General features: G+C 47.3%; 5 protein-coding genes across 5 annotated transcripts; 2 read left to right on the top strand and 3 right to left on the bottom strand.

Annotated features, from left to right (window-relative positions):
• Positions 1 to 549: 549 nt before the first annotated feature.
• AKAW2_70761A (C78 family peptidase) lies at positions 550 to 2,212 on the top strand (the record flags this gene model as incomplete). The annotated part of the gene is made up of 6 exons (XM_041683379.1): positions 550 to 1,014; positions 1,077 to 1,544; positions 1,599 to 1,630; positions 1,679 to 1,833; positions 1,895 to 2,099; positions 2,167 to 2,212. 6 exons carry the CDS (start codon positions 550 to 552, stop codon positions 2,210 to 2,212), a joined length of 1,371 nt encoding a protein of 456 aa, XP_041547645.1.
• A 531-nt stretch (positions 2,213 to 2,743) lies between these two features.
• On the top strand, positions 2,744 to 3,429 carry FAP7 (nucleoside triphosphates FAP7; the record flags this gene model as incomplete). Its single annotated transcript, XM_041683377.1, has 3 exons — positions 2,744 to 2,926; positions 2,997 to 3,145; positions 3,240 to 3,429. The coding sequence occupies 3 exons, from the start codon at positions 2,744 to 2,746 to the stop codon at positions 3,427 to 3,429; spliced, it is 522 nt and encodes a 173-aa protein (XP_041547644.1).
• An 82-nt stretch (positions 3,430 to 3,511) lies between these two features.
• HAM1 (non-canonical purine NTP pyrophosphatase) lies at positions 3,512 to 4,336 on the bottom strand (the record flags this gene model as incomplete). Its single annotated transcript, XM_041683376.1, has 6 exons — positions 3,512 to 3,580; positions 3,633 to 3,694; positions 3,749 to 3,785; positions 3,839 to 3,983; positions 4,033 to 4,106; positions 4,163 to 4,336. The coding sequence occupies 6 exons, from the start codon at positions 4,334 to 4,336 to the stop codon at positions 3,512 to 3,514; spliced, it is 561 nt and encodes a 186-aa protein (XP_041547643.1).
• A 355-nt stretch (positions 4,337 to 4,691) lies between these two features.
• MYO2 (type V myosin) lies at positions 4,692 to 9,756 on the bottom strand (the record flags this gene model as incomplete). Its single annotated transcript, XM_041683375.1, has 7 exons — positions 4,692 to 4,801; positions 4,854 to 5,068; positions 5,125 to 5,198; positions 5,257 to 9,118; positions 9,176 to 9,365; positions 9,416 to 9,548; positions 9,622 to 9,756. The coding sequence occupies 7 exons, from the start codon at positions 9,754 to 9,756 to the stop codon at positions 4,692 to 4,694; spliced, it is 4,719 nt and encodes a 1,572-aa protein (XP_041547642.1).
• Positions 9,757 to 10,994: 1,238 nt separating this feature from the next.
• On the bottom strand, positions 10,995 to 12,482 carry nap1 (histone chaperone NAP1; the record flags this gene model as incomplete). Its single annotated transcript, XM_041683374.1, has 5 exons — positions 10,995 to 11,045; positions 11,105 to 11,448; positions 11,502 to 12,215; positions 12,267 to 12,346; positions 12,436 to 12,482. 5 exons carry the CDS (start codon positions 12,480 to 12,482, stop codon positions 10,995 to 10,997), a joined length of 1,236 nt encoding a protein of 411 aa, XP_041547641.1.
• Positions 12,483 to 13,075: the final 593 nt, after the last annotated feature.

The raw sequence follows: 13,075 nt of genomic DNA, 5'->3' as shown, positions 1-13,075 counted from the left end.
GGATATATATTAAGTAGTAGTAATATTTCATCGGCGGAAATATTAATATACTCCGTATTTCCTGCCTACTTACAGTAGCAAACGTTGAATTGCTGGTAGCAAGTCGGGAAGAATGAACCGATATGGATATGAGGCTAATATTACCCGTGATGGTATTGTTTTGTAATACCAGAGAGTCCGCAAGGCCAAACTTTCATTCATTCTCATTGTTGGGCTCTTAGCCACACCCCAGTACACCGTCGGAGTAAGTAATGGTTATAATGAAAGATAGATTGTATATCGTTTTAACATAAATTGTCTCGGTTGGGCTTCGATCTTCGCATCTAACCTACTTGGCACATGATTTTGTGGTTGAGTTAGGTGGGCCTACGATGGTTGCCTATTTAGCCAACTGTCAATTTTGTCTACTTTCTGGCCCTAGTCGGCTCTTAATCACCTCTTCTTAGTTGCTGAAACACATATACTAACCATAACTTACAAGAACGCGGAGCTGTTTTCATCTCATCTTGAGGTAATCCTTGGAGCGGTTACAATAAAAAACTGGCTGCCATGGACCAGATAAATCATAGTGATCCAACGTGCCCCTTTTGTCCATTTTCTGATCCGGACATTAGCCGTGTTGTAGAGCATGTGGATGTTTATCACCCTGAAGTGGATACTCAGGCTGAGCATAGCAGACAGCCGGCAAATGCACCTTCAACTGGAACAGAAGAATGTCCAGGGGCTTATGCCGAGTGTCCGCACGGCTGTGGGGAAATAGTACTCGACACTGAAGTCGCCGCCCACCTCGACTTGCATTTTGCGGAAACAGTTGCCTTTGAAGACATATCTTCACACCAGCCAGAGTTGCCTGTTGACGTGGAGAGTCCTGTGTCAAGCCATGATGCAGAGAGACGGGAACGGTTGAAAGAGCGCACTCCCGGGCTGCTACCCAATGAAGATAGAACGCCCTCGCCGGGGTCATTCGTCGGCGGCACAAAAACACCGCACAGAGAGACAGCTAAGCGTCTTGGAGTACGAAATCCTCACTTACCCTTTATACATCATAGAGCGCGTTGTGCTGACACTCAACCTAGCGTACGGAGTTAGGGCCTCATGCTCACGAAAAGCAGATGCCATCATGGCTGCGAAGAATGTTAGAGAGGGGTTCTATGTCAATCTTCACAAACACAATTGCCTCAGACGGCACGCTTCGGAGGCGCGAAGCTGTCGAAAACGAGACGCGCGATGTCATCCCGGTGCTCGCTCGGTTGTGTGAGCAGGACAAATCCGTCCAACGTGCTTTTTTCTGCAGCCCAAAGGTCCATCAGATCTCCAAGATCCCCAAAGAAGGAGGATTTTGCGGCTATAGGAACATCCAAATGCTAATCACCTTTTTGAAAGAAACCCAACTTCCGGGGCATGAGCGCTTCCCAACGGAACTACCCACGATCTTCCAACTACAAGATATGATCGAAGATGCGTGGGACAAGGGTTTCAATAGTGTAGGGAGGGTCGAAACAGGAGGTATCCGAGGAACTAGGAAGTACATTGGCACGCCAGAGGTATGATGACCATGAACGTAATCTTACGGTTGCAATTGATTGATTACTCTATAGGCACAAGCCCTGTTCTCGAGTCTCGGCATACAGTAAGACTCCTTCTCCAAATTGCGAAGCGCTGCTTTAACAACCCACAGGTGCGAAGCAAACAGCATTGGTGCCTCGAAGGAAGTGCGTGCACATGACGCATTATATATGAATGTTGCGGCTTATTTTCGAGAATCATGTGCTTTGGAGGAAGGGAAAAAAGTCATGCAGACGAACTTGCCCCCCATTTACTTCCAGCACCAGGGTTTGAAAACCTCTTACTTCGTGATATGTGACCTGTCTAATTGGTGGACGGACATAAACAGGACATTCTATGACCATTATCGGTTTCGAAATACGTGACGGTGGTAGCGCAGACATACTAGTTTTCGATCCTATGTTCCGAACACCCCCAGCAGTGAAGCGCCTTAGGGGGCCACAAGCACTGACGTCGGACCCTGCACGCGTATTGAAGGCATACAGACGAGGCACAGCATATTTGCAGAAGTACAAGGCATTTGAGCTTCTAAAGTAAGTATGATAGAAGAGGCGACCAATATAGTGACGATGCAGTAATAGCTTACCAGAATGCTTCTAGACTAAAATATTCCGCCAATTCGTCTAGCAAAAGCACTGCAAGCTAGCGCGGCATGACATCAGACTGCAAAACAGCAACAATTCTTTGGCCTTCCAGTGTGAAGCACACATCATAACATGCCTAGTTTGCCATTTCACACTATCATGAGCATGGGCATGACTCGTCAGGTAGCCGCTATACGTCAGCTCAACAAGTAGCATCATGCTCAAGAGGAAAGTTACCAGGTTTGAGTTTTTACGTGCATTGTACCACGTTGTAAGAACTCAAGCAACCCGGCGAGCTCTACATATCACTATCCTTATTAGGGTTGCATATGAGCTAGCATTTTCTGAGTACTATAGTGCCTATTCGTGCATATATAAATATGAGCACGGCAGCTTCGACCAACTAGATAACGATAACGAATCATGTACTGTAGCACCGGTAACTTATGGAGATATCGGGAAGTTTGATAATCCGAAGCTGTACTGATTACTTACCCCACGGAAAATTTCCCCTCACTGTTGAAACTTTATCGGCCTTTATCGGGCAAATTGAAAGAAATACTCATTCACGTCGCACATTTTTATAAGGCATAATGCGGACATCTCCAAATGTGATAATAACAGGCACGCCCGGCGTAGGAAAAACCGTCCATTGCGAACAATTGGCCGAGGAGACAGGTCTGCGGCATCTTTCAATCAACCATGTCGCAAAAGAGCGAGACTGCTACGAGACATATGACCACGAATTACAGACCTGGGTTGTGGACGAGGACAAAGTACGTTCATGTAACGCTTATATAGTCTGGTTTCCAGTCTCCTCACGTTTACCTAACATACATATTGCAGCTCCTGGACGCTATCGAGGACCAAGTACTTCAAGGTGGCTATCTAATTGACTGGCATGCATGCGATCTATTCCCCAAGTCATGGATTGATTTGGTCGTTGTATTACGCTGCCCATCTACTGCTGTTCATTATGATCGTCTCGCATCAAGGTACACCACAAGGACTATAAACCATCCGCTCCCACCCCCGCCCTCGCCCTTTATTATTAGCTGAAAAAATCTAATTGGACTTATCGGTTTACAGGGGATACAATGAGACAAAGCTGCAGGAAAATTTAGATGCCGAAATATTTGGTGTTTTGCTTGACGAAGCTCGAGAAGCCTTCGACGAGGAATTAGTGGTTGAATTGAATAGTGAGAGGGATGATGATGTAGAGTCCAATTGCGCAAGGATTTCTAGCTGGGTACAATCTTGGAAAAATGACCGAGCCTGAGATCTCGATTTACACACGGCAATCCGGGGGAGGGGGCGGCCGAAACCGACACCAATTCGCACCGTGAAATTTGCAGTTTATATCAATCACGTCTGTCGGCCAGCCAATCTTGCAACTTGACCAGGGCTTTATATCTGTGTGAGATGAGGTTCTGCTCCAGTATTAGTGGCTGATTGAAGAAATTGATGGGACAATTCCATTACCTTCTCCTCTTTGTCCATTTCAGCGTAAGTCTTGCCGCGATACTCGAAAATCGGATCCCAACCTGGGAGGAGCTAGTGAGCATTGATGTTTGTAACTAATAGTCGCCTGTACATACCAAAATTCGCAGGACCTCTTGGTCTCACGATAGCTCCCTTGCGATGCGTCAGCTTCTGACAGGGTAGGTGGAGTTGGCACTCAATCCTACCTCAGTTCTACCCTGGAATAAGATTGGATCCGAACCGGGTCCGCTGGAAAAGGCAAAGGTGCAGACAGCCTCCGCGGCTCTGGTCTCAAACGAGTCAAGCAATTTATTCAGGCCTTCATGGCCTAGGGCATCGAGGAATGATTTGCTAGGTAGAATTATTAGGATAGTTAGTTCTTAGGTGAGGGAAGACATACATGTATGGGCCAGGCAGTCCGTTAAGAGCGTGGAACTCAAGTGCAGTATCTTCCGTCAACACCGGGCCTCCGACCTGACCGAAGTGAGTCAGTGAGCTGTGCGGATTCTGCCTTCTGCGATGTCACTCACCACTTCTGCTGCACGTCGACATTTCTCCCGGGCAATCTCTTCTATCGTGCCCTGTATCTCAGGAAGGTCAACTGCTTGATTTTCAACGTCGATCACAGTCCCTAATATCGCTTTCACTTCTGCTAGCTTGTTTTTGTTGCCGGTGATGAAGTTTATCTTTTTCATCGAGGCCATCTTTGCGTAGGCCGAACGGATTCTTACTAGGGGCAACGAGAAAAATCACCAGATAGTGGGTTGTTCGTTGACAGACTGCAGACGAAAAGGAACGGATAGACGGGGGTGCGCTAGATTATATATATACCTGTTCCGCCGAGGGTTCGTTCAATCCTCCAACGCTTAAGATTCTTGTTTCCCCGCAGCCCCACCAGGCGGTAGTGTGGTTCAATTGCAATGGAGCAACAACTTAAGAGGGGCCTTCATTCGGCTGCTTACAGAGATGTACTATAATATAAACTGGCTAGCACGATACAAACGCTCATCATCATGGTCTCTATGAAATTGCTGGTACTCCGTTGTTCATATACAAGGTCTATTCCATCGTCGCCGCGCCGCTTTCCGTCATCTCCAGCCTCTCTTGCTGAGCCATTGCTTGGGCAGATACGATTTCAGCCAGGCGCTTTAGTCGCGGCGTTTGAAGCCCTTCAGAGACCGTTAGCATCCCTCGGTGCATTTTCCGCTGAAGCTCACTTACATGACGGGGTGTATGTCTCCAAGGCTGTTATAACACGTGGCTCCGCAATCTCATACGGCCCACTATCTTCCATGTCAACCGGTGTCAGGAGGAGAACATCACTCTTCTCGGTGACACGGGAGGCCACGGCTTTCATGATTTCACCATTGATAGGTTGCTCATAGTCAGCCACGAGATACTGATTCAGGAGTTTCTGGATTTGGTTTGGCGAGAGCCTAAACCTGTCAGTACTGCATGGAATTTCAGCAGGCCAAAGTTGACCGGAACTCACATCCAACAAATATCTTGAATAATTTCGATGTCATTCAAGGTGGCCTTCTTCAGCTGAAGAAGCTTGGTCGCTTGCTAGAAAGAGTTGAATTTAGCGGATAGAACAATTCCATCGTCTCGATAGGTATCTTACCATTAGATGCTCCAGCTGAAGTGTACCCTCGGGCATATCATGGCTCTTGCACCACTCCTCGATGCGGGTAATGTTGTAATTGATCTGCAGGCCACGTTTCCAGGAGAGAAAGTTTCTCCGCATGAGAAGGTCATTGAATGCAGTGACACCGACAAGTCGGAGAAGCTCAGTGACCGTCTGTGTGATAATAGTCTCTTCCAAATAGAAAGCCTTCATTGCTTTGTAGACATTGTTCAAGAGACTGAGAAGGTTATCCATACTGTAGGCTGGGTTGTTGTTGGAGGGTAAGAGCTTCCCAAGAAACCTGTTTGTTTCGCTTGTAACGAACCCAGGGAGGGACTGGGATTCTATGATCGCTGGTACAATCATCTTGTAAAGCTTCTTCTTCAATACCTTCATCCACGTATGATAGATGTTGAACTCCAGGCTTTCGAGATCATGCTTCACAATCTCTAAAAGACGATCATACTCGAAATTATCCGTCTTTTGTGCTTCATACCAATCTTCGGCCAAGAAAACGAAAGACAACATTTCGTGGACATTCGAAAGCCAGAAGGCTCCAGGATTAATGGCATCCTCTCCATCATGCTGCATAACCTCTTGCTGGATTGACTGCATGACGTTGGCTAAGAAACGCTCGGACTCTTTCACAAAGCCATTGTTCCACATTTCGGAAGTCACTAAATTGATCAAATAAGCTGGGAACAAGACCTCCTTCTCCGTTGGTGGAGGCGTAGAGCTGGGTAGTGGGATTTTCAAATTGCGTATCAAGCCCATAGTCACCTCTTCATTGAGCTCATCTTCTTCAGACAACAGATTCTCGAGCTCTACCTCAACGGAGTCCAGGCCTGGAGAGAAAGCATTTCCCGAGAAATGCTGGCGGCCCATAGCCGAGCTAGGAATGGCCATCGATACTGGCCTCGGGTTATAGGCACCACTGAAACGATCAATATCGATCCGCTCAGCACCGGCACTTCGTCTTTTAGGCTTGGGCTTCTTGGAAGAAACGAGGTTTATCAAGCCGCTCGCAGGCGGCTGGATGGGCCCACCGTTCGGCTGGTCTCCATTTACGCCGTTGGCAGGCACAACCCTCTTTGCAAGCTCAAGCTGTTCTTCGAGATCGACTATCTGCTGACGAAGAGATGCCTTTTCGTTTTCAGCATCAGTATTCAGCTGCTGAAGTTTCTCCAACTCTTGGTTTGCGGTACGAATCGATTCCCGTGAGACCTTCTCTTCTTCCTGTAGACGCTTGATGGTTGCCTGCGCATCATTATGGTGCTGTTGTAACTTGTTCATTTCCTCCTCCATGGCAGTTAAGCGAGCAGCAGTAATACCTGCCTGGTTTGCTTCGGCCTGTAATTCTTTCGAACGATTCTCGAGCACATTGTGTCGGCTTCTCCAAGACTTCACTTGTGTCTCATAGTTCTCCAGTTGCGAGTTGAGTGACTTATTTTCTCGCTTCAAGGATTCGAGGTACTGAGTCAACTCTACCACCTTATTTTCCAGCTTATAAGAGATCTGTTTGAGGTCCCGAGCATCCTCGCGGAGCTTTTTGTACTCTTTCCTGGCCTGCTTTCCTCTCCAGAGATTCTGGACAATTATCACTTTTCTGCGGTATTGTCTCCAGGCGCGTAGCTGTCGCCAGGAACGGAACGATCGCTGTATTACTTTGGCTGCATTGCCATGGATCGTGTCGAGGATATTCTGACGGCAAAGGAATCCCTTCGCAACTGACTGGAAAAGAATGAAATTGGCACGAATGCGGCTGTAATTCCGCCGCTCCTTCTGTCCTCGCCATACCCTCTGAATAGTCGTAGCTGCCTTGACCTGCCGTATCTCAGCTGCACGTTGCCTTGCCAAGAAACCTCTAATGAGAGCCTGTGTTGTGAGGATAGAGGCACGAGCCTCGAGATATCTGCGGCGGTAGTACTTGCATCGAAGGTTTTTCTGTATCATAACAGCACACCCATTCAATCTTGATGTGCGAAGATTCTCGAGAAAAGCGAGCATGCCTGCTCGAAAGAATATCTTCGTTAAACCCAGTTGGTATTTATCTTGCTTTTGCTGGGTGCCATCCCCAAGAGCTTTTTGTAGAATGGCATGGCACATGTCCCTAATTTCTGACGTCCATTGCGATGAGTGACAAAGCATGTAGTACCGGATTGCAAATTCCTCGTATGTCCAGCGTGTAGGATATCCAGCAGTACTGATCCGTACAGTCTCAAGGACACCACAGGCTCTCAGCTGACTGAGTACCATCGGCCCTTCGAATTTCCACGACTCCTTAGCCTCATTAGGTTTGATGCAGCGTATGTAGTGCACGTCGGTAGAGTTGATTGTGTTCATGAGCTCAATCAATGATGATTTGAAAATTCCTCCCAGAGTTGGCTTGCGATTGACAGCAACGCCAATTTTTCGACCTGGGGCAGCCACGGGCTTGGATGAGATAGATGCCGAATCTTTCTCGCGGACGGCTGCTGCCGTGTCTAAGATTTCTTTCACGAACTCATTGGATGAGCCTCGCAGAATCTCCAAATGCTCGTCTGGAACAGTGTCCCGGTTCTTCTCTATGAAGCCGTCGGACTCGTAGGTCACATCGACCGCATAGTGACATATCGTAAACGCGGACTTGCCGAACCGGGGCTTCTTGTAGAATTTCTGCTTATCTGCGGCGAAATTGAGGTGCAGTTTGGTCACGAATTGCTCATCTGAGCCCATAGGCAACCGAGATTCTTCATCCAAAAGGGATAAGATACCCAATTTTGCTTCAATTAGGTCAATACAAGGTTGGTTGTCCGAAAAGTCAATGAACGTCCAGTCTATCTGCTCGCGCACATATTCTTCCTGTTCTAGTTTGAACACGTGCTGGTTGAACTCTTGCTGCAGCTTCTCATTGGCGTAGTTGATGCAAAACTGCTCGAAGGAGTTTTTCGCAAAATGTTCAAACCCGTAAATATCCAAAACGCCAATGAAAGACTTGAACTTGTTCAGGATACTATCGGTAGCCAGGCCTTGGTTGATCTTATCAACAAGCCAATCGAATAAGCTCGAATAAATGAATTTAGCAACCGAGTCCCTGACCACCGTGGCCTGTTGTTGAGTTAGGTTGGACGTTATCTTTTCTCCTCGCGTAATCAGTTGTTTCTTGACTATCCATTTCGCAAACTCGTTGGCGTCAATCCCAAGCAATTGGCAAGCTCGAACAAGTGAAGGTTCCGAGGAAGACAAACTCGAATCTGTCCTGGTGGCGGTAATTCTGACATTCCCAAGGTGCAACAAAGCAGCGAGCACACGGAATATTTCCGCCTGCGTTTTTTCCGGGACCCCTATAGTACTCAAGGACTTCTTTGTCGCATTGAATTCGGCTCTGTCGTCAACACCATCAATCGTCGGTGTACCACCTTGGTTAAGATAATCGAAATCCTCGACGGACGTAAGGCCAAGCTCCTCTTTTTCGGGGTCAGTGGAACCGGCAACCAGTTGGTAGAATATATGATAATTGCGCTCTTTCAGTGGCTGGAAGACAAGTCGAGATCGTTCAAGAAGATAGGTTCGTATTTTTGCGCCAATTATGTTGGTCCTGTCATCGAACATTATCTCAATGTACTTTCCGAAACGCGAAGAATTATCGTTGCGGGTGGTTTTGGCATTTCCGAAAGCTTCCATGACAGGATTTGTGGCCAAGATTTGCTCTTCGGTTTCACTGATGGCATCTGCTCGACTGGTAGTATACTTTCCAGGTTGATCTGAAGACTCGCGGGTTGCAAAATAACGCATTATGTACTTTGCGCTGACCGTTTTCCCGGCACCTGATTCACCAGAGACTACAATCGTTTGATTTTTTCCATCGCGTAGCATGTCACTATACAAATCTCGTAAGCAAACATATAGGTTTTCTTAGAAAAGGAGTCGCTCTTACGCGAACGCTTCCTCGGCGATAGCAAAGAGGTGTGGCGCCTGAGATGCCCTATGCTTTCCAGCATATACCTGCACCATTTGTGGTACGTAAAGTGAATCGACCCGGGCAAAGGGATTGGTAGCAATAAGAACGATGCCGCTATATGTGTATATTTCCTTCTGGGCATAACGCAGCTTGATGGCCTGCAAAACTGGAAGGGACTCAGTAACCACCGTAATCTCGATTCGGAGACACACCCACCGGCTGGCTCATTCAGATGAGACAGGTTCGTAAGGTCTTCGCTGGCTTCGAGCATGGCAGGATTCATCAAGGGCGGCAGTTTTGGATTGTTGTCTACCTGCAACTCGGCCTGGGTAGTTTCCAGAGTTTTTGTCTTTGCACATAAACTTGTCAGTTGATATCATATCTTTTATGTGAGATAGTCGGACAGATAATATAGTACGAACCTCTCCATTTTCTATCAAGAAGACAAGCTGCACTTTGTCCCCATCAACTAACTTCTCTTTGACTTCAGATGCGACCCATCCCTCGGTCGGATCAGGTTGCCAAGCCCTTGTTCCGACCTCGTAATTGTGAGCCATTGCGTTCAGGTCTGCAGATATGTTGTCTCTCTATATCTTGACGTGACCGGAGAAAGCAACCTATGCGGGACGTTCGGAGGATCTGTTCGAATAATCGATGTTAAAAGGCATCTAGTGAGGAGGTGAGGGAAAAGCACAACTGATTAAAGTAATTCGAGAAATGATTTCCCGTCTGGTAGTGGTAGCGACGGGCTCTATCCTTGATTATAAGTCAGAAGAAGGCATCATGCTTCGCTTCAGGGAGAAATTACTGAACTGGCTAACAGCTGGCGTTACCGAGCCGCAACCCCTGAGGCGGCGCCTGGAGAGCGGCGCCACTTGTCGACGCGATCCCCACAGTTGTCAGCACCAGCGCCAAGAGCCAGAAAGCATGAACATCATGTATTACTGCTATCTAGGTATTGATGATAATCAGAAGCCATCAAGGGGTTGTCTACTCTTCCCCAGAAAATATATTTATACAAGAATGACTAGAACGGACAATTTCCTACCTCATATGCAGCTGCGAGTCCGAATTGTGGCAGATGCTCTGCAGAGCATAGACAGTCTTACATCAACATAAGATGGTGACAGAACAGGCGGTGAAGAAACACTACTAAAAATTAGCTAAGACGGACCACTCATTGATAACTATCTACTGTATGCACCATGCTACCCATTATGGGGGTAAAAGCAGCTTTTTCGTTCGTTTTGTACGAAGTCGCCGGTTTGAAAGAGCAAACATTAGCGCTTTTGTTATTAGAAACAGTAGAAATTATGTTCCTCTGGCCACAAAGAGCTGTTTTCTAATTCTTCCCCCCCGGCACAGGGCCATCACGAGAGCAAGCGGACATACGACCTCTGTGTACTGCCCCAAGTCTGGAGTAAGCTCATGCTTCATATCGTTGCTTGGACACAATATTTGGATAGAAAGTGATTAGAGATATGTGTCACGCAACAAGACTAGCGATGCGCACGATGCCTTGAACAAGGAAACGCCAATGGATTAATTGCACTACAAAAGCGCTCCCCAAGACACTGGGACAACATTCTGAGGCAAGATTACTAGGCGGAAACGACAAGTCAAGAGGATCGGGGGTGGAAACAGTGACAAATAAATAATAAAATATGATAAAGTAGAGGCGAAAACATTGAAATGACAAAAGGAAAGAAAAAGGAAAACACCACTTGAGGGCTAGGCGTGATGAACTGATTCATGCATGCTCCGAGCTTGGTTTATTGAGCCATGCTGAACATTCTCAGCTTTGTTTACATTCTGCAGCCTCCTTCTTCGGCTTCGAGGTGCCATCCTGTTCTGGTGTTAGCATGGACAGAGGGTATAAGCAAGCGATGATCATTGAATGCGCACCTCTTCATCGGAGTCATCGTCAACGTCCCGGTCGGATCTCCTCTCATCATCATCGTCTTCGTCATCTTCATCCTCATCTTCATCGTCCTCGTCGTCGTAGTCATCGGCATCCATGTCGTCACCCAGCTCTTCGAACTGGAGGGCCTCTCCCGTGAACCAGTCAATGGCTCTGGGGATGAGCTTCTCCTTGATGTCTTCACCGAGCTGATAATCAAGCTCGAGTCGCTCCTCGATATCAGTAGCAACGGTATCATCATCGTCAGTCGGGGGCTGAGGGGGGGAGAAGAAGTTGAAAAATGACTCCGTGGGGACGGTAATTTTGACAATCCGGGTCTGTTTCGTATCTGAGGAACATCAGCTACAGTGCACATTTGATAAATGCTATTTCGATACTCACTCTTGTTTCTCTGTTTCTTGCTCTCAATGCGGACAGTAAGATCTTTCTCAGCCTTCCAATCGATCTTGGTGCCTTCGGCGTGATCGTAGATAAAATCACCACCGTAGCCGTTTTCTTCCTTGTAGTAGTAGGTCTTCGAAATAGTCTTGTTTGTGAAATAGGCATTCTCTGAAAATTCGAAGATGAGACGGAAGCCTGGGCGGTCGAGGTATTCCATACGGATATCGACGAGATGTTTCAAAGCCTCTTCATCTCGCTCGGTGATCATTTCTGCGAGAGAAATCTGGTTCTTCATAGCCGAGAGCCAGAATTCAGGTATGCCGGCGATTTGGGACTCCTGATCCTCTTCTTTGGTGGCCTCAGCATCATCTTTAGAGTCAACATCCTCTTCATCACCCTGTCCCGCTTCAACTTCACCATCCGTAGGCTCCGCGGCTCCGTTGACTATCGTGGAACGCCTCTGATACAAGGGAGTAAACTTCGCGAAGTATTTCTTCTCGAGTTCCAGTACTTCTTCCTGAAACTGAGCTTCCAATTTAGCGTGCTCCTTCTGGATACCCTTCAGGCCAGCAACGCGCCGGCGGACTGACACGGGTAAAGATTCAATGTAGCCCGAAGAGCGGCCAACAAGAGATCCGAGTTTTCCCTGAATCATCGAAACGAGTCCGGGGTTGCGTGCAAATAGGGAAGCCGCCGTAGCATGGTCAAGAGACTCTATAATTGGTTTGTATGAGAAACGATCTCAAAGGTGGTGAGGGATTTTACCTTCTTTGATACTAGCAATTCCAGGTTGCTGGGCATGAGAAGAAATAGGAGCATTGTTGGCCGGGGTATTCTGTGGTGTCCTGCAACCGTCGTATCTTGTCAGAGATCAAAGAGCATAGCATACAACAAGATGTTTGAGAAGTTGGTAGTTCAGCGAAGGGATACTTACGGAGCCACTGGAAAGTCCGCTTTCTTATTCCTGATGGGCTCAGACATCTTGACAGTGCTGTTTACGGGGGAGGGGGTAACGAGGAGATGGTTTGGTAGAGGGGTCTGGCGAAGAGAGTTAAGGAAGAATTTGATACGTTTTGCGAGGTCTGGAATAATACTGGCTTGGTGGGATCCCTTAGCGCCCTTGGGCCGAGGGGCTTGGCGGGACGGGGGCGCTGGCTGTTGAGAACTTTTCAAAAGCTCCCAACAATACAGTGACAATTACTGGTGTCGGCAGGCCATGTGCTTTGTCATTCCAAGGCTTTTAACTAGTTAACTACCTACCTACTCAATTACCATTATCCATCTCTTTAGTCAATAGTAAATAGAGGTATTGACTTCTATACTTCATAGTCAATGGCCTCGAAACTATGGCCTTTTAGTTCCAGAATACCGTATTATGCAGCGGAACTTACCATTTTTCCTTAACTTTCCAACATTCACCACGGAGTAGTCTATACTACCTTGTCACAATACAGATACACGACGCAACTCTCTTTGGGGCTGTCCCTGCTGTATACGATGGTGTTATCCAAACGCCCCAGAAACAGCTAGCGGAGGGAGGTTTGGGCGACGAGCGATTGAGAAGACACCAGGAT

The sequence above is a fragment of the Aspergillus luchuensis genome, chromosome 7 (genome assembly GCF_016861625.1).
Source record: "Aspergillus luchuensis IFO 4308 DNA, chromosome 7, nearly complete sequence".
Taxonomy (NCBI): domain Eukaryota; kingdom Fungi; phylum Ascomycota; class Eurotiomycetes; order Eurotiales; family Aspergillaceae; genus Aspergillus; species Aspergillus luchuensis.
This window is presented reverse-complemented; position numbering and strand designations above follow the sequence as displayed.